Here is a 19,632-nt window from a genome sequence, read left to right on the forward strand (position 1 = left end):
CCAAAATGGCTGAAATTCATGAAAATGGTAAAAACCCCACGTCGGTTCAGGTGGCCGCCTCACAGCCACATTCTACCTTGGAGGAGTATGAACAGCTCTTTGGCGTCGACGAGGACGCGTATGAGCAGCCCACCACCACTAGGAAAGAACTCTGGTCCTATTACCTCTATTACAATGGCGATAACGGTGTCGGTCCGGGATCTTACAGTCAAGCTCTGTATGTACAAATGGGAACACTGGAATTTCCCGACTAATCCCATGAAGCTTCCAGTGGGCCTTGAACGGTGCCGGACATCAACCTGGCTCGAATCCACCTAAAGCCTGCACCGATTCATCGGCATGTGTAGTGCCGTGGGCGGGAGGCACGAGAGCAGTATCTTCCGTGGTTCTTATTGCCAATGGCCTTTGCTTCACTTTCATGACGGTGATATTCGTCTGGCTGGGAAGTGCTGCGGACTATGGAACATTCGGCCGATGGCTTCTTCTGGCGTTGACGGTGGTCTGCTGGGCACTGCAGTATGGTATGATGTCCATCCGACATCCAAGCCAGTGGCCAACAGCGATGGCATTGTACGTTGTTTCATACATTGCCTACGGCGCAACGCTAGTATTCTATGCTGCTGTATTTCCCCGTCTGGCACGGTATACGCCGCATGTGCGCAAAGCGAGAGAAGAGGATCTCAGAGAGGGTAAGATCAACCAGGAAGAATACGATACGGTTGAATCACTGGAGAGAAATCATATCAGGTGAGTTGGGGAACTTTGAGCTCCTATCCAAGATGTCGCTGACGATAGTAGCAACATTTCAACTGCACACAGTAACATTGGGTACCTATTCACGCTCGTGCTTAATCTGAGCGTCCTACTTCCACTCCAAAACAACACTTTCTCGAATAACCTGGCCCTCTGTCTTACCAACTCATGTAAGCTTTCTGAGCAGTGAATGTAGTGTGGAATTTATCTAACGTTCTACAGATTGGGTCGTTCTTGGCATCTGGTGGTTTATTTTCCAGCAAAAAAGGCCAGGTCCAAAGATACCAAAAGGGTCAAGCTACACCACCATTGGCTTCAAGCAGATCTGGCTGGCCATTCGGGAAATTCGGTCTCTCCCACAGACATTTCTGTACTTTTTCGCCTATTTCCTTCTTGCCGATGGCCTAAACACCACTGGTGCGTTCATTCCTTCTTTGCTTGCTGCAACGAGACTCGATAGCCCCTTGTTGACAAGGGAATTCACTAATATGAATTATTAGGTACCCTCGTTAGCATCATCCAAAATGACTCCGTCTCGTTTTCTTTCTTGCAGATTACATATCTCGGCATTACCCAAGCCGCCTGCTCGATCACCTCAACATTCGGCTTTTGGTATATACAACAGTACTTCAAATTTAAGACGAAGACTATGTTCTTGTTCACCAATTTCTTTACCGTTTTGATCCCCTTTTGGGGCATGCTAGGACTATGGACCGATCACATCGGGTATCACAATAGGGTATGTATCAGGCCCCAACTGAGAGTCTACAGCTAACAGCCATGGAGTGGGAGTTTTACTTCTACAATGTCATCTTCGGGCTTTTCCAGGCTCCATACTATGCGGTAGGTGGAACTTTGAATGGTCTCCAACACAATTCCTGCCCCCATAACTTCTAACATCGTGCCAGTACGCTCAAACGATGATCAGCGAATTGATGCCACGCGGCTATGATAATATGTTTTTCGCACTTTTTGGAATAACCAATCGCGCTGTAAGTCGGATGTCTTGAATGCTATATTTCCTTCGAATCACTAACCTTCTAGTCTTCAATAATCGGTCCCAATGTCATCCAAGCCATCATAAACAATACCCACAACAACTGGATGGGCTTCCCATTTCTGTTTGCGATCTGCGCTGGGGCAATGATCGCTATCTGCTTTGTAGACATCAAAAAGGGTCGTGAGGACTGTCGAGAATTCACCGAAAAGCGCAAGATAGATCGTGTCGTGGCGGAGAGTGGTCTAGATCCCGCTTATATCGCAAAGGGGAAGCAATCAGCTCGTAACGAAGATGTCCCCGAAGTGCAAAACGAGCTCGCAAGCACTTCGGTGAGGGAGTGAGCGTGTGTATTTTGCGAACATTTGAGTTGTTATTCTTCAGCTCTCTTTTAGTCTCTGTTTTGATATGTCACATGCTATCATTAAGTCTTACATAGATGTCATGTCTCCAACAAGATATTCAAAATCGACCCTTCATGTCTCAGCCTTTTTCGTTTCTTGCTGTATCTCCTCGGTGCTCTCCTCAACCTTACGCTGGTCCCTCTTTTCGACCTTGTCCCGCCATTGATCGCCGAAAACAGTCGTGAGCCATACACCGACCCCGGATACAACCAAAAATAGGGCGCTGATGGTACTAAACCACCCCACTCCCATGCTCTCTATCGCTGGAAGAACAAGTCCAGATCCCAGAGCACCGAACACGTACCGTGATAGGTAGCTACCGGCAACGACTTCGGCACTCCGGCCGCTTGACTGCATAACATCCAGGCTGTATGTATTGAGACTAGGGAAGCAGAACAGCTGCGCCACTCCCTGGAAGAACATCGCAAGTACGGGGACTGGAATTCCACCAACAGCCTTATCGACCGTCCAGCCGTAGATCAAAATACAGCCGGGGATGACGACGCCCAAGAATATCAGACAAGATTTTAGTCTGTCTTCGGGGACTCGGACACCACCGCGCTTGCGAATCCATTTCTTCACAGTGTGGTCTGCCCACCTTCCACCCATGAGTGTGCCAACAAGATAACCACAGCCTGGAGCGATATAAAACAGTCCCGTCTCGATAGGACTAGTGAGGTGGAAGCGTGGGTTGAGTACATATCGAATCGGAGTCAACAGAGAGTACTGGTTCCAAACGAGAGCGCCGGCAGCGAGACCCGTGCAGAAGAGGTTGGGAAATTTGAATAGCATGATAGCAACTTGGAGGGGAGAGATCCGGTGCCAAAGATATTTGGCTTTTTGCCACGTCGTCTTGTCGGCTATGTCGCCTTTAGTCAAATTCGGGTAGGTTTCGGGGAAAAAGAAGAAGACAAGAAGCGTGCCGCAGCCTCCAAGAGCAGCCTGGAGCCAGAAGATCGCTCGCCATGAGCGAAAGGTGACAATCACGCCCTATATTTGTAGATCAGCGGATTGTCTCGGCGCCGGGGTTATAAGGTAGACATACGCCAATGAATGGTCCAAAGGCTGGCCCAACCAGGGTTCCTGACAAAAACCACCCCAACGCTGTTGCCCGTGCTCGAGGTTCGTATACATCACCTAGCGCCGAGCTCCCAACTACCAAGAAAGATGTTCCTTGGAATGCAGTCAAGACGCGGAAAATATAATACGCTGGGAGGTTGGGTGCTAGTGCCGTGCCGATGCTAAACGCGAAAAATAAGAATGCGCTCACAATGAAAACCTAGTCCCAATTAGCTTGTTACTTCAACATGAACATATGCTCGTTACCCACCGGACGTCGCCCCCAGACCTGACTAAAGGGCCCCCAAAAGGGAGCCGCAATGCCCATGAATGCCATATATAACGCATTGCTCGCGTTTATCACACTTCCTGTGGTGTTATAGGTCTTGGCAACTTCAGGTATACCAGCTAAGATAGAGGTAGAGGAGATAGGTGCCAGGAAAGAGCAGAAGGAAAGGATCCCAACGATAATGACCTTGCGTGCTGGTGAAAAGCGTAGATATTGCTCTGCATTGACCTCCTGGAAGTCATCGTTGACAACCATATCATGATGTGAAACATGGCTTTGTACGTGATCAAGACTATTCACAGCTCCTTCTCGCTGTGAGCGTCGGGATTGAGATCTCTGAATTTCGGTTTCATTCGCCCAGGATTGAGACCGCCTGTCCTCGCTGGAAGCTTTCGAGGTAGTTGGAGACATGGCAGGAACCTTTTAGCAAGGGCCAGTGCGTGCTAGCTTGTGGTAAATCAGATCCGAGTCTATCGCAGTGCAAATGCAAAATATGAAAAAGAAATATTTGCAATCGTTCTTAAATTCGGCTTCTTTCCGAGATCATGCTCGTCGGGTAGATCCGTGAACGCAGAACGTCTTCAATTGAAATAGTAAAAAGTGAAGAGATGAAAGTAAATGAATTGAGTCTAAGCAAGTCAACAGCAACGAGATACATCGCAGACTTAAAGCGTGAGTCAGAGAAATTTGAATGGCTCTTTTTCCTATCATCTGGAAGGATCGGCGGGTTGCTTCCGATGTAGCATTTCTAGAGGCCAGCGGCCCCCGAACAGAGGGCTTGCTATCATCTCTGGGGGTCCATTCTTCCCAGTTTAGAGGCGATAGACGAATGTGATTCGGGGAGAAGACCGGTGGGTTTGCTGAGTAGGGCAGAGGGGCGGAAAAGAATCCGGGGCAACGGGTGCCGGAGATACGGTTAATCCGTACGGAGTTCTAGTTGGGCATGGAAGACGAAGAAAAACATTATAATGTATGTTGTAAATCTTTTTGGAATCTTATAAGTTAGAAAGATATCTGCTAGCTGTTTTCAAATTCAGGCTCTCATTCCTCATTCATTTTATAACCTAGTACTGACCCACTACAGCTAGTGAGATGGGAGTCTTTCACATGTCGAACAGATGCTGGTATATAACTACCTACACGTAACTAACTACGTAATTAACGTTAACTAGTTAGTTAGTTAACTATTTAGTTAGTTAGTTAGTTAACCATTGACCATTCAATAATAAAACTCTTTCAAAAGGAGTATCTGGAAAAATGCCTAATCTGGTGTTGTGGCTGTTCAGCCCCTGCTCATGACGTTATCCCCTTCTGACCGCCAATGACCGACTTTGTCCCTCTACCTACCTCCCCCACGCTTTTTGCTTTTGTCTTGGAGATTTCGAGCCCAATTTAATAGCTTGCGAATTCATTCTTATTCCAAAACATGTCTCCTCAGAGTCAGGTCCCTGCTAATAGCAAGGGCTCATGGACAAGTTTCCTAAAGGTATACAGGCTCATTTTGTTTGAGTATACCTTTGCTAACAAATTTCTAGTCGATTGCCTCCTTTAATGGCGATCTATCCTCGCTGACCGCTCCTCCCTTCATCCTGTCTACTACCTCTCTCACCGAGTATTCCGCCTACTGGGCCGAACACCCCGCCCTCTTCGTGGCACCAGCTAAGGAGGCCGATCCCGCGAAGCGTGCTCTGCTGGTTCTCAAGTGGTTCCTCAGCACACTGCGCCAGCAATACTGCAGCCGTAGTGAGAAGCTCGGTAGCGAGAAGAAGCCTTTGAACCCGTTCCTGGGAGAGCTGTTTATCGGCAAATGGGTGGGTGACGCGGAAGTAGGGGAGACTACCTTGATCAGTGAACAAGTCAGGTACGCGAGGCCACTTTTGTATAGAACTACAACCCACTGATTAAATACTAGCCACCATCCTCCGGCCACAGCCTACGCTATCTGCAACGAGGCAAACGGTGTCGAGGTGAGTGGATAAAGATTATACCAAGTCATTGAGATGTTAATAACTGACAGTACAACCACAGCTGCAAGGATATAACGCGCAGAAGGCCTCTTTTTCTAGTACCATCCTCGTGAAGCAGATTGGCCATGCGCTGTACACTCTCACCAAGCCCGGATCCGACGATAAGGAGCAATACCTGATCACACTACCCAACCTACACATCGAATCGCTGATCTACGGCTCGCCCTTCGTCGAATTGGAGAAGTCAACCAAGATTGTCAGCAGCACTGGCTATATCGCTAAGATCGACTATTCTGGTAAGGGCTGGCTGAGCGGCAAGAAGAATACCTTCACCGCGAGCTTGTTCAAGGAAAGCGAGGGCGAGAAGAAGCCCCTTTACACTGTAGAGGGCCAGTGGTCGGATAAGTTCATTATCAAGGACGCCCACACCAAAGACGTCGTCGACACCTGGAGCTCCAAGGCGGACCCCGTCACTCCGCTCACCCTGGCTCCCCTCGAGCAACAAGATCTGTACGAGAGCCGACGTGCCTGGAGCGAGGTGGCCGCCAACATCCAGAAGGGCGACATGGATGCCGTTTCTGGGAACAAGTCGCGCATTGAGACCGCTCAGCGCGAACAGCGCCGCCTCGAGAAGGAGGGAGGCCGCGAGTGGGAGCGCCGTTTCTTCAGCCGTATTGAGGAGAGTGCCGAGGACCCCCAAATCCAGCATCTTGCTAAAGCCATCGATCTTCCTTTCGAGGCCGACAAGACTGGCGGTATCTGGCGCTTCGATGCTCAGAAGGCTGCTGGCGCTCAGCCGCCTTACCACAAGATTGGCGGCGAGGGTCTCGGTCTCACCGAGTAGACTATTGCTGGGATTGGACAATTTTCTGTCGCCCTCTGAATTTTTCTTGGGACCTAGCTTGCACAACATAGATTTGACGTTTTTGGATTCCTATTCTGCACCGTGTCATTTTGCATTTCGATTGTATATAGTTCCCGGTCCAGGTTGAAGTTGAAGCCGCGCACTTGCTTATAAGCTTGGACGGCTCAACTTTTCCATATAATGATATGGTATCTTCAAATAATTGATAGTTTACATCTTTGAACTTGGTGAAAGTTCGTGTCGAGGCTGAATGCTGCGTCAATGACGAACAACTAGTACTTCCGTGACTACGAGAGCTACAATGTACAATACTAGAACAGTCTCTATATATAGGCGCCATACTGGACAAGTACAGGACATACATAATTCATGACACTTTTAGCCCAGAACACAACTGGGCATTGGATCTACCTCTACCAGACCCGTTCAGCCATACATCATAATCATCGACCGATATTGCACATGGTGAGGGACAAAGACAGAACAACAGAAGGGAGAAGTAGGTTAAAAAAAAAACTGGAAAACCGTCCGCGGAAACAATTGACACACCGGACCCGAATAGACACCGACTAGGTTATAGCGAGAAAACAAAAAGAAAAACAGAGAAACCTAGAGAGGAATTGGTGAATTTAATACAGAGACCGCATCAGATGGGAGCAGTGGTAGCAAAGAAAAGCAAGACGGCTGAGAGGAATGGCAAGGAAACGAGAAAGAAAACAAATAAACATCAAGAAGACAATCCCCCAAAGTAAAGAAAACCAGCCAAGCTCCCCCAAAAAAAGAGAAGTAGAGATTACACAGATGTTGAGGAGAGAAAGATGAAAAGAAATCGTCTGGGTTCTGTCTGTCCTTTTGACAAGACATTAGAGGTTTCTGTCCCTGTAAAATGGACAAAAAACCAAACCCCTTTTCAAATCAACCGCAAATGCAACGCCATATGTGTTTGGTGGGTCATTATGTCTCCCCTTCGTTTCTTTTTGTCTTTTTAGTGGCCGTAGTTGCCACCCCAGCCGCCACGGCCAGAGTTCGCATAGTAGTTACCGAAGCCTGCCCCGTAGTTGTTACCATAGCCAGAGGCCTGGTGAGTCTGGGTGGCCGCACCCTGGTGACCGAGTCCACCGAGTCCACCGTACTGGGGGTTTAGCTGAGGGTAGCTACCGAAGGACTGCTGACCCTGCTGACCCTGGAGCGGGGGAAGACCAGTCTGTGCCTGGGGCTGACCTGGGACACTGTTGGTAGCAGATCCCGGACGGTTCTGGGCGAGAGAGGGGCTGGGACCACCGGCCTTGGGAGCCTCAAAGCCTTTGGTCTCGTCGGTGGCAACGGGGGGCTGTCCAGCGATAGGAGGATTTGGGCCGAAGCTGCCCTGGGAACGGCTGAAAACATCCGACATCCCAGTACCAAAGGCATTGGCGCCAGTAGCAGACTGGTTATCAGACTGCTGGGCGGAGCCAGTACGGCCGTAGACAGAGTCGCGGCTGGGCATGGCCTGGCTGAAGCTACCGGTGTTTGCGGGGGAAGACGATTGCTGGTCATAAGAGAAAGCCCCGTGGGGCTGGCCGTACATGCCACCCTTACCGGCATAGGGACCATACTGGCTACCATAGCCGTATTGCTGGTTATGCTGCTGTTGCTGCTGCATGTAGTGATCCTCATACCGGCGAGCATCATCGTACCTCGGGCGGTTACCGCCACCGTATTGCTGCTGCTGCTGTTGCTGTTGCTGCTGGCCCATCTGGTTCATGTAAGAAGCGTAGTGGGGGTTGTTGTAGTAGTTAGGATATTGGTAGCCATAGGCGTGCTGCTGCGCACTTTGGCCAGGCATATGCTGAGCAGTGGGAGTCTGCTGAGTTGCACCGGGAATGGTGGGATTGGGAGTGTTGTGGCCGCTGTTAGTGGCGTCAACAGGGCCGTAGCGGTTAGGAGGCTGCGTGGTGGTAATCTGAGCCTGGGCCTCAGCACCCGAGACACCAAACCCAGCTCCGGCGCGAGGACCGGTGGGGGCGTCCTGGGTCTGGCCGTAAGAGCCATAGGAAGCGTAGTAGGGGAAACGCTGCTGCTCGGCAGCGTAGAAAGGAGAGTACTCGCTGCCGGTGGTGGCAGTAGGTTGAGCAGGGGCCTGGTTGGCGAATGGCTCTGGGATCTGCGGCTGGCTCACCTGTTGGGTGAAGGGATCGAATGGCTTCTGCTGGGGCTCAGAGTAACGAGCGAAGTCGGTAAAAGAGTCGGCGGAAGCACCCTGGGGGACCGGAGGCAAACCAGGGGCAGGACGCCCAACGGCACCAGACTCCATCGAGTGGGGTGCCTGAGTCGCGGGTGGAAGAGAGGCACGGGGGGCAACGGGGGAGTGCTGCGGGGGCTGGGCGCGGGTCTCGGCCTCCTCGCGGTTTTCATCGATGTCAATAGCGTCACCGTTCAGTCCCATGCTACCGAATTGAACAGCAGCACGGTCTACTGCGTGATTGCCGGGCATAACCACAGCCTGCTGCTGTTCCATCACACGGCGTTGAAGGCCTGGGGTACGGCCCTGTTTGGTAGCGCTGGGAGGGTATGCAGACGAGGGGAAGCGGGAGGGAGTAGGGGCAGCTGCGGCCACAGCTGCGGGATCAATACCACTGCCAATGGTGCTTGCGGCGGTGGCGGTAGGTGCAGGGGCGGATACATCGGGGATTTGTTCGAGGTTCGTCTCAGTCAAGTCGTCCTGAGGAGGGTTAACGGCGGCGGTCGGAATGGCGGGGATCACGGGATGGGTGGGCTTGGCGACGGGTGTCTTCTGTGAGGTAGCGGGCGCAGACACAGGAGCGGGAGCGGGGGCGGGGGGAGATGGCTCGGCGACAGGCTCGGTGGGCTTCTCGGTGACGGGAACAGGAGGAGCGGTTTCGGGCTTCTTTTGCACCGGAGGAGCGGGTGGTTTGGCAAAAAGACTCGCCCACCCCTTCTTTGTGCCCTCAGGAATCACACTGCTCTTAGGCTCGGGCAAGTCCCATTCGCCTTCAGTTGTGGGCTCCGCATAAGTCTCCTCTGCCTTAGGCGTATCCCACTCGGATGTGATAGCAATAATAGCAGAAGGCGCCGGAGTCTCTACAGCAGTGGATACTGCGCGAGATCCATTTGTAGTCGCTCCTGCACGGCTTCCGCGACCGCCACGGCCTCGGTCTGCGCGAACACGTCCACGACCCTCTATTCCACCGCGACCACGGGTTCCACGAGCAGAAGCTGCAGTCGTCTCGGTCGAGGCACTGGGGGCCTCCTTGGGCTTAGAACGAGTCCGGTCTGTGGTCTTCTTCTTGACCTCACCCCACTGAGATACATTACCTGTAAAGCCAGTCAGTCACGGTCTTCGAATCACAAGGTTCGATTGATTTCGAGTCGGGAAGATTGGGGTTGACGGGAACTCGACCTTCACTGATGCGCTCAATTGCCTCCAAGAGCTCGCCGTTCGAGTCTTCCAGTGCAAATACCAGATCTTCGTCCTTCCAGTCTGGGAACATTTCCCTAAGAGTTGGCAGAGTGTCGGAGTACTTCTTCTTCATCTGTCCAATTTCACCCTCTTCAAAGGATGAGATGTCTGAATTATCATTTGCAGATCTGTTTCCACCACGACCACCTCTGGAGCTGAAGCCGCCACGGCCACCACGGGCGGATACTCTACCCCGCGAGGCGGAGGACCGGTTCTGAATATCGGACATGTTGATTGATGAAGATGTGTGAGATGGAGAAGTATTGAGGAAGGAGGTCACGATTCGCAGGGAAAGGCTATTGAAATGGAGCACCCTCGCAGAAGAGGAACAGCACCAGAACCACAGGCACAGGGGCCAGAAGAGACAAAAGAAAGAGGTAAAATCAAAGAGATTAATTGGGGGGAGAGGGAGAATGCGTTAGGAGATGACAAGATTGAAGAAAGGATCAAAAGCTAACGGGATCTGAGTTGCTTCCCTTCAAGTCTTGGCGTTGCCTGGCTTTTAGCGAGTGGCGCTTATTGGATGCTGGGGGGGATTTACAGTAACAAAGGGATCTTTACTGGTTTCTTTACATTTTGAACGGAATCTGATTCCGAATAATTATATTAGAATACATTTATAGATCTAGATAATTCGCTGCATTCCATTGACCGAATGGAAATAATTTTTGAAAATTGATTCGTGTCAGTGTGGTTGGTTTCTTCTACTCGTCATTCACCTTTTTTTCGCTTTGGGCGACAGAAGGCTAGTTTCACCGCCCTCGTCGATCCTCCTCTTTACCTCGATGCACATCATCCCTCAGAACCTTGAAACTCTTAAACCATCATGAAGGGTACATCCATTTTTCAGTTCAAGTCCTGGCCTAAAATCCATCAACCCTTACCTCGTACTCCACGAGAGTCTCAGCAACTGTTAAATGCCCTCACGTCTTCCTTTCGTCGCCAACTAGATGGGGCTTATCCCGCGTCAGGCAACAACCATGGCCGGCCCCTCTCCAACCCTGAATCATCAGCGCATGCAACCGATCAGCATTTGCAGAATATCCTCGACAATCCGCTTTTCCGTATTACTCCGACTAGACCCATCTCACGAGAACCCACCACATTGCAAAGCATTGAGGGCCAGCGTCGACTAGCCGAAGAGCCCATGGCAGTATTTGATCAAATGGCTGCAGCTGGCTCAGTCACTACCCTCACAATCAATGATTGTCTGAAGTCCCAACTTCTACTTTCCAGGTCCCCGGCCGATATGAATACATCTCGGGTGGCATCGAGGATCGTTGATTGGTATTGGGCATCAGACGGCACATCGAGGCAAATGCTTCTGCGTTTGCGGTCAGTGACTACGTCGTTGACCAAGTTCATGGTGACAGAGGGATTACACAGTACTGTTATGAAGTGGTTGCAGATGCTCATGAGCCAGGACCTAGGTAGTCAGAATGGCCGGATGACTGAAGGGCTCGCGCGGCAGACGTTTAATCATCTCCTTGTTGATTTTATAGATGCAGAATTCTGCTTCGGAAATGGCTTCAACTCAGCGATGGCACATTATCTGAGTGTATGCCAGATGCATTTCCAAAGTGCTTCTTCCCATAAGTCAAGGAAACCGATGCTCCTGGCTGCAGGCGCGCACCTGAGCCGTCTGGCCATGGAGCATAAACCATCGGGGGAGCAGGTATCAACACTAGTTTATGATCAGTTCAGAGACACGGTTTCTGTGCTGTCTCCTCGGTCATTACTGCTCGCATCTGTGGCTGTCTGCCACCCAACAGATCCTGATCCACGCCCGTTCCTCCAATTTGTGGAGAACCTCTCACCAAGCAAATTCCATGCCTGGAATGAAAATAGGCGTGATGCTTTCTTTGAGATTGGTTCAGAGGCTCTTCGTGTCCTCGTTAACCGGAAGAGGTTCCGTGATATCTCACGGCTAGAGCAACATATTTCAGAACTGCTACCGGAACAGCCAGCAACTCCAGTCGCTGAGAAGTCACATACATCGTCCGAGGAGGAACATATCGCCCGTCTAAACTGGAGCTTTACATGATCTTCTGGTCTCAAAACCTATCGAACAATCACTCTACTCTCGCACAAAGCTAGGTTGCCTGAAAAACATTCAAGCCACCAACACTCAGGAGGCACACATATTTCTCTATCTTTCAACCACAAAAGAGGTCAACTTCAGTGATGTCGGCACACTGCAATTCCCCTCCGCATGTCTGTGTACTATTACACAATTGAATTATTTCAGCATGGATGTTCGACGAACCTTCATTTTCCAAATCATCACGCAAAGGAAATACACTCTCGCTACTCCACTCCGAGTTTGAGCCTCATATTCTTGGCGGTCGTACATACATTGCTTGCCAAATCGTCCGAGAGATTTGAGTCGCCAGGCAGACTTGGCTGAACCAGCATTTTAGAGGTGTGTGATCTGAGATGCACCTGAATACTATCAATTATCTCAAAAATGCCTCTTCGTTGTACTAAATATACGAAAGATCGACCTTCCTGTGATATATATATATAAGCCATTGTCAATAGTGGCTCAGCCGGTTTCTAGACAAGCTGTTTGGGCTCAATGAAGAGCATAACCTAAACATCCATACATTATCTCCTAGCTAATGATAAGATTTACAGCCTTTGTGGTCGAGTACTAACCTCGAACAAACCCGTGCTAGTCACAGTACGTCTTGTGGATAACATTGCGTGGCAATTGTAATTCTGGAGCTGGTGAGGCTGTGCGACAGAATGCCGTGGAGGGCTGGAGCGGCGAATCAGTCGAGGGCTCTCCAGTGCTCTAAATACGTCACCGCGCGACCTCACCTAACGATCCCCCCAAATTGATCGACTCCTCTTTGGTTTTTTTTCTCCTTGTACAAGCTCACCTGAGCAAGATTTACAGTCGCATTGCTTTTGCGAATACTCTCCCACTCAATCTTTGCCAACTTATAACCCGCTGTCGCGGCATTTGACATCACCGATCTACAATGGCTGAAGAAGCCCGCAATGCAGATTCAGGTACGTGGTTTACATGCACTACTGCTGAATCCGAGGAGTAATTGGTCTAAGCAGCCCAATTATTTCCTGGAAATATGGTTGCAGGACAGTCTTTCTTTGTTTAGTTAACGCCCAGGTGTAACTACGCCATATGCTGACTAAGGGATATAATAGGTCGGGACACTGCCCAGCTAGTCAAAGAACACTCAGGTGCATTCCAGAACAGAGTAAACACAACTCAAACGGATAGCCCGCCTATTCCTGAAACAGCAAAGCCCGATATAGACACCGACCAATTAAAGGCAGACGCCGGGCTAGAGACACCCGAGCCCGCTCCAGAAACTGAGCCATCCGTGACAGAGCCCGCAGGATCTGCTCTCGGCAATATTCCTATTGTCCATGAGTCGCAGGTTCCAGTAGGACCCACAAATGAAACAGTGCCGGGCGAAAAGCGTGGCATTGATTCAGCTCTGGCGGAGGATGAGCAACGAAAGCCTGAACCGTCGGATGGGCCTGATACCAAGAAACTGAAGACAGACGAAGATCATGTCACTGGTTCTAATGGTACCGCCGCTGCTGCTTCCAATACAGACAACAAAGAACAGAAGAAGGATGGTCGGTCCAAGAAGGAGAAGATCAAGGATGCTGTGAACAAGATTATCCCAGGAGATGGCATTGGTAGCCGGACTCGCAGCCGGACCAAGGGTGCTTGAATAAACCGAGGTCACTATATTTACAGATTCGCGTGTTACATCCATGTCATCATATTTGTTCCGACTTTGAATCGTGACTATTCATGTTCGGCACTTCTCATTGGTGTCACTGTACACGTGCTGCAATAAGAAGAATATTCTTTCCCTGACCGAAATTTGGGCGGGGAAGTTTTCAAATTCAAGAACCACAGAAGTTCTACGCAATATCTTCTTGATCATGTATGACGTTTTAAGACAAGCAACTGTTTCACTCCGTATGGTTGTAGACATCTGCGCTGCCTCACAACTTCCGCCTTATCACTTTTACTCTCTAATTTGTCCCAATGTTTGTCCCAATGTCAAAATCCTTCCTGGAGTACCAGTTATATTTTCAAATAATTTCGAACGTTTCCCTAAATAACGTTGAATACCTACGACAATGGGACTTTTTCTGCCTTGCAGAAAATTAACTAGTAACCCAACTATTAAAGGTATAAGTCTTACTAAGATACTGTGTAAATAGCGAGGTATAAGAAGTATATATATGTAGGAAGTAAAAAAAAGAAATGGTATGGTTACCTATTAACCTACGACTATGTTATACCCCAGGTCCATAGGTGGTATTATTATTAACATTTTTACCTTTTTGGACTACTCTGTACTCCGTAGTATCTGATCCATATTATTAAAATTAAATCACTTCTTCGTACAATTAAGCCATAAATATCATAAAGTACCGGTCGCATTTAATTAATTAGATAATAAATATATCTAGTATCCAAAATGCCGTTTTCAGAATTTAATTATCTCTATTATTGGTAGTGGTAGAATCAATTTAAATTTACTTATTCTATACTCCGTAGTGATACGGAGTAGATTACCTAAGGTGGTCTCCGAATAGCTTTATGAAAATAGATCATATAATCTCTGAGTCTTCATAATGATAAATCAGGTGATCTCTGAATAGCTTTATGGTAGAATAGGTGATCTCTCAGTTTTCTCATCTCTCAATTGCTTTATTTCGATCTTATGTGCTGTATGCCAGCAGTGTTTACCAAAGGAGATATCCATGGAACCGTCCTAAAACCATAATTACTAAGGCGGTGATTAGAGCGGTGAGCCAAAAATCCCATTGTCGTACTGGCACGATTCGTCGCCCATATTGGTGGCCGATAACCGGGACTGAGTCATTTCTCGGATCGGAATAACTAACCCTTTCTATCCCCGCTTATTACTGGAGGGGAAAGTCTGTGTCATTATTGGTGATAGAGCATTGATATTTATTTGATTACTTTTTCCCTTTCATCATATTCAATTCTCTACTTTCAAAATGGCTGGACAAAAGATTTGGCTGCGTGCTGAGACCAAGCCCGCTGAGGCCCGGTCTGCCTGTGAGTAGTCTCAGCCCACCTACAATGGCGGGGAGGCAATTGGCTAATATACCATCCAGTGACCCCAACCACCTGCAAGGCATTGATTGATGCTGGATATGATGTGACTGTCGAGCGGTCAACTCAGCGCATCTTTGACGGTACGTCCAATTTCCCATGTCCCCCATACTCCCACCATCCCTTGCTATTGGACTCAATGACTGATTCCGCTCTATAGATGAGGAGTTCTCCAAGGTATGATTCACTCAGTAATAGCTCGAACTCGCCCTAAATATCATCAATTGTTATAGGTCGGCGCGCCTTTGGTTGAGGAGGGATCCTGGGTTCAGGATGCGCCTAAGGATGCCATCATTCTGGGTCTCAAGGAGCTGCCGGAGGATGATTTCCCTCTGGAGCACGTCCACGTCACTTTCGCACATTGCTTTAAGCAGCAGGGTGGCTGGGAGAATGTCCTTAGCCGTTGGTCTCGCGGCAAGGGCACATTGCTCGACCTGGAATTCTTGAGTGATGATTCCGGACGCCGAGTTGCTGGTAAGACTCTTGTCCCAAAGTGTTCTTGTCTTGACTCAATTGACTAACTCTTGTTTAATAGCCTTCGGGTGGTCCGCAGGTTACGCAGGTACCTATACTTGAACTCCGTTTCCTGATACAATCAATACTAAGCGTGGAACAGGATCTGCTTTGGCTGTGAAGAACTGGGCTTGGCAATTGACACACCCCAACGAGGCCTTGCCTGGCGAGGTTCACTATGCCAACCAAGACCTTCTGGTCGAGTCTGTTAAGGAGGCGCTCGAGGCCGGCAAGAAGGTCGCTGGCAAAGCACCTAAGATCCTTGTCATCGGAGCTGTGAGTCTTGCGCAGATGCACAGAAAGCGATACACATATTAACAATGCTGTAGCTCGGACGTTGTGGCAGCGGTGCCGTGCAGCTGGCCAAGGATGTCGGTATCCCCGACTCCAACATCATTGAGTGGGACATGGCAGAGACTGCGCGAGGTGAGTCAATTACTATTCAACATCTTAGATCTGGTCTAATCTCACAAATTAATGTCCACAGGTGGTCCTTTCAAGGAAATCTCACATGAAGCGGATATCTTCGTGAACTGCATCTACCTCTCGGCCAAGATTCCAGGTAATATTTTACATACATCCACTCTTCCCGACTTAATTGGCTAATATCCTTTTTTTCCATTAGCCTTCGTGGACTTGGAGTCTCTCTCTGCCCCCAACCGAACCCTGTCTGTTATCTGCGACGTCAGCGCCGACACGTAAGTTATCAAATCCGAAACTATGCTAGCGAGCGCACAGCTAATTCTCAAAAGCTCCAACCCTTTGAACCCCATTCCTTTGTACAACATTACGACCACTTTCGATAAGCCGACAGTTCCCGTCTCCGGTCTGGAGGCTGGAGGTCTCCCTCTCAGCGTGATCAGCATTGATCACCTCCCGTCTCTGCTTCCGCGTGAGAGCTCTGAGATGTTCAGCGAGGCTCTCCTGCCTAGCCTTCTTACGCTCAATGACCGGGCCAACGCTCGGGTCTGGAAGCAGGCTGAGCAGCTCTTCCATGAGAAGGTTGCTACCCTGCCCGAGTCGCTTCAGGTCTAAACCTGTTGCGCTGGTAGGTGTCGATAAATTTACATGATTGGGTGCATTGGATATAAATACTTACAGATAAGGAATGCTACAAAAATTGTAAGTTCACACATGACAGATGCTGAAGATATTATCCATCGTTCATTGTTCCGTCCTATAAGGCAGTAGCTCTGCAGTAGCTCTATCAATGTGACAACCTATGGAGTCAAGTTAAACATGGCTATTTAAAATACTTATCTTATTGTTTTCCGGGCCAATCATCTCCTGCGTTCTCAACCGAATCGCTTCGTGGCGGAGATGACTTGTCTAAAAGTTTATATTTCTTCTAAGAGGCATAAGCCCCGTATTTCCGATAGTTAGAGAGGCATTCTGAAATCCCTGTCATTCCTTGTCCTCCAGGCAAGACATGGCTTTACCCCAGACTACATGGAACCGCGGTCAACCTCATTATGTGCGGGGATGTGTGTAAGACGGATATCCGGAGAATCCGTCCGTGGGGTCTAAGTTCTAACCCACAGGAATACCTCATTGGATAAAATGAGAGCCTCGCGCGAAAACGAAGAGAGGAATGTCCTCATGTCCTTCATCATTGAATCGTGACGATCGCGGAGTTTGCCCCGTTTGACTGTGACTAACCTGATATTGGACTCCGGGCGTGTTTCTTTCTCCGCATAACGCTCCACTCTCACCCTTTCTCCCCTCTTCCCCGAACTTATTCGATTCTGCCCTCAAAATTGATCTGTCAGCTTTTCAACCTCGGAAGACCCTGACCCACATTGGAATTCTCTTGTGATCAGGTCTCTTAGGACATTCAGCGCTCTTATCTAACTACATCCGGGCTAATTCGAGGATGGGGTAATGAGACGTCTGCCTGCTTCGACACCTACACGAACCGCCGAACCTCTTTCCCTCTATACCGCATTGCTTGATGCAAGAAAAGCCAACGACAGTCGCCGCCTATGCGGCCGGGGCCTCGCTCGCTGCCGTTGCTCTGTTCTACGTCTTCGGGCCGAATTACACAATTGACGGAGATGAGTCAAACGACAGCAATCGCAAGAAGAGCATCGTGGGCCTGTCTAACCTGGCCAATGACTGCTTTATCAATTCGGTGCTGCAGGCATTAGCCGGGCTGGGGGACCTGCGGGTCTACCTGATCCACGAGTTGCACCGGCGCCAACTGGACGGACCGGAAATATACCATACACTGCCCAGCGAGGATGAGGTTTCGCGGACGCGGGCGCGGTCGGACAAGTTGCGGGAGTTGCAACAGGGAATAACCACACGGGCATTGAAGGAGATGCTGGACCGATTGAACGAGCGGCCGATCTATAAGAAAACAATCTCGGCCCGTGATTTCATCCAGGCTCTGGAATACGCGTTCCGCACGCGCATCAGCCGCAATCAGCAGGACGCGCAGGAATTCTTGCAGATCGTTCTTGAGCGACTCTGTGATGAGTACCATGCTGGTGCACGCGCACGTCAACGAGCACTGGGTGCCATTGGTGCAGCTGCTTCCAGCACGGCAGGCGAAGAGGGCAGCCCACAGGAAAGCTCGTCCGAGGTGGAGGTGCGCATCGATGATGGATCAGCCAATGGACTGCCTGCCATCATCGACACGAAACTCAGGAAAATTGACCAGGAGTCTGGGTTCCCGTTCGAAGGCAAAATGGAGTCGCAGATCGAGTGCCAGTTCTGCCATTACCAATACAAGCCAAACCAGACGGCTTTCGTCAATCTGACATTACAAGTGCCGCAAAAGAGCTCGACTACGCTAAACTCATGCTTCGACGGCCTTCTCAAGACTGAATATATTGAGGATTTCCGCTGCGACCGATGCCGCCTGCAGCATGCGGTGGATGGCAAGACCACCGAGCTAGCCCGCGCCCGAACACAGGGTGATCGAGATCGGTTGGACCAGGAGATTTCGCGCCTCCGGGAGGCTCTGGAGACGGACCCTGAGGCTGAGTTGGAGGGTATCGTATTCCCTCCCTCAGAGACCGCCCCTAAGCGCAGGATCGCGCGGCATATGCGCATCACAGCGTTCCCAAAAGTTATTGCCATCCACTTGTCGCGATCGATTTTTGATCAGAGCAGCTCGAGCAAGAACGCGGCCAAGGTCTCGTTCCCGGAGCGGCTCCCCTTAGGAGGCATATTGAGCCAGAAATGGTACAAACTGCTTGCGATTGTCTGCCACAAAGGCAGCCACCATAGCGGGCACTACGAGTCCTTCCGACGGAATCATATCTACCCGCCTTTTTCAACACCTGAGGTCTTTAGCTCCTATGCACAGAGTCGCACTGCCAGTCAGAACCCCTCCGCGACGGCCAGTCCTCGGATAGTACCACGCGGCAGCCCCGATGCCGACGGCGATGGAAGCGTTTCAGGAGCAGGCTCGTCAACGTCGCTATCTGGAGGATCCGCCACTCAACTCACCCCTCCTCAACCACGGCCTACAACCTCTGGCTCACGACGTTCTTTCCAGAGCAACTCCCGTTCCTCCAAACAGACGTTGTCCCCTACCTCGGACAGTAACAGTCCAACGACAGATCAGGGTCACTGGAGTCCGTCCGCCCCGCGTCCCTCTCACAGCATACCCCGCTCTTCCCAGGATAACCCCAGTGGGGTCAGCTCGCGACTTCGGCGCCGTCGCAAACCGAATGATCGCTGGTGGCGCATCTCCGACGAAAAGATCAAGGAATGTAAGACCTCGGATGTGCTGGGCATGCAGAAGGAGGTTTACCTCTTGTTCTACGAAATGGAGAAGCCTGACGCGAGCGCTGGCAAGGGACTTTGATTGTCTTCTTTTCTTTTTTTTATATTCCAGTACATACATATTCCCATACTTCTGTACAGATGGGGGTGGATCGAATTAAAAGGGGATTTGAATAGAGATATGTACAGAATCAGACCAAGACATGTATGTTGTAGGTAGTGGAAATAGTTAGTTCCGATAAACGGCATGACCTCGGGATATAGATGATGTCACTAGACTAAGCTTAATTACCCCTCTAGTTATCTTATTCTACATTCTACATTATTCTAAATCTTAGATGAATTAAGAAACCAGATATGTTGTCCAATGAGATTAACTAGAACTCGGAACCAGATTGAATCTTGAAAAATGATTTTAGTTAGCATACACATGTACAAATAGTAATAGGAAAT

General features: G+C 49.7%; 8 protein-coding genes across 8 annotated transcripts; 6 read left to right on the forward strand and 2 right to left on the reverse strand.

The window, feature by feature from the left end:
- Window positions 1–5: 5 nt before the first annotated feature.
- Window positions 6–2,094, forward strand: N7518_004046 (uncharacterized protein; the record flags this gene model as incomplete). Its single annotated transcript, XM_057184973.1, has 8 exons — window positions 6–221; window positions 272–747; window positions 799–923; window positions 976–1,170; window positions 1,254–1,492; window positions 1,540–1,596; window positions 1,662–1,745; window positions 1,798–2,094. The coding sequence occupies 8 exons, from the start codon at window positions 6–8 to the stop codon at window positions 2,092–2,094; spliced, it is 1,689 nt and encodes a 562-aa protein (XP_057041743.1).
- A 132-nt stretch (window positions 2,095–2,226) lies between these two features.
- Window positions 2,227–3,913, reverse strand: N7518_004047 (putative MFS transporter; the record flags this gene model as incomplete). The annotated part of the gene is made up of 3 exons (XM_057184974.1): window positions 2,227–3,144; window positions 3,200–3,433; window positions 3,485–3,913. The coding sequence occupies 3 exons, from the start codon at window positions 3,911–3,913 to the stop codon at window positions 2,227–2,229; spliced, it is 1,581 nt and encodes a 526-aa protein (XP_057041744.1).
- A 1,015-nt stretch (window positions 3,914–4,928) lies between these two features.
- On the forward strand, window positions 4,929–6,313 carry N7518_004048 (OSBP family protein; the record flags this gene model as incomplete). The annotated part of the gene is made up of 4 exons (XM_057184975.1): window positions 4,929–4,988; window positions 5,038–5,363; window positions 5,415–5,469; window positions 5,531–6,313. The coding sequence occupies 4 exons, from the start codon at window positions 4,929–4,931 to the stop codon at window positions 6,311–6,313; spliced, it is 1,224 nt and encodes a 407-aa protein (XP_057041745.1).
- A 1,006-nt stretch (window positions 6,314–7,319) lies between these two features.
- On the reverse strand, window positions 7,320–10,023 carry N7518_004049 (putative RNAPII degradation factor Def1; the record flags this gene model as incomplete). Its single annotated transcript, XM_057184976.1, has 2 exons — window positions 7,320–9,649; window positions 9,735–10,023. 2 exons carry the CDS (start codon window positions 10,021–10,023, stop codon window positions 7,320–7,322), a joined length of 2,619 nt encoding a protein of 872 aa, XP_057041746.1.
- Window positions 10,024–10,620: 597 nt separating this feature from the next.
- On the forward strand, window positions 10,621–11,838 carry N7518_004050 (uncharacterized protein; the record flags this gene model as incomplete). The annotated part of the gene is made up of 1 exon (XM_057184977.1): window positions 10,621–11,838. The coding sequence occupies one exon, from the start codon at window positions 10,621–10,623 to the stop codon at window positions 11,836–11,838; it is 1,218 nt and encodes a 405-aa protein (XP_057041747.1).
- A 943-nt stretch (window positions 11,839–12,781) lies between these two features.
- N7518_004051 (uncharacterized protein) lies at window positions 12,782–13,504 on the forward strand (the record flags this gene model as incomplete). Its single annotated transcript, XM_057184978.1, has 2 exons — window positions 12,782–12,812; window positions 12,966–13,504. The coding sequence occupies 2 exons, from the start codon at window positions 12,782–12,784 to the stop codon at window positions 13,502–13,504; spliced, it is 570 nt and encodes a 189-aa protein (XP_057041748.1).
- A 1,280-nt stretch (window positions 13,505–14,784) lies between these two features.
- lys1 (saccharopine dehydrogenase (NAD+, L-lysine-forming)) lies at window positions 14,785–16,479 on the forward strand (the record flags this gene model as incomplete). Its single annotated transcript, XM_057184979.1, has 10 exons — window positions 14,785–14,874; window positions 14,934–15,014; window positions 15,092–15,108; window positions 15,165–15,405; window positions 15,467–15,493; window positions 15,548–15,720; window positions 15,774–15,870; window positions 15,932–16,006; window positions 16,070–16,142; window positions 16,197–16,479. The coding sequence occupies exons 1-10, from the start codon at window positions 14,814–14,816 to the stop codon at window positions 16,477–16,479; spliced, it is 1,128 nt and encodes a 375-aa protein (XP_057041749.1). The 5' UTR covers window positions 14,785–14,813.
- Window positions 16,480–17,395: 916 nt separating this feature from the next.
- On the forward strand, window positions 17,396–19,261 carry N7518_004053 (putative ubiquitin C-terminal hydrolase; the record flags this gene model as incomplete). The annotated part of the gene is made up of 1 exon (XM_057184980.1): window positions 17,396–19,261. One exon carries the CDS (start codon window positions 17,396–17,398, stop codon window positions 19,259–19,261), a length of 1,866 nt encoding a protein of 621 aa, XP_057041750.1.
- Window positions 19,262–19,632: the final 371 nt, after the last annotated feature.

Source organism: Penicillium psychrosexuale (assembly GCF_028828465.1).
Source record: "Penicillium psychrosexuale strain IBT 29551 chromosome Unknown utg000003l, whole genome shotgun sequence".
Taxonomy (NCBI): domain Eukaryota; kingdom Fungi; phylum Ascomycota; class Eurotiomycetes; order Eurotiales; family Aspergillaceae; genus Penicillium; species Penicillium psychrosexuale.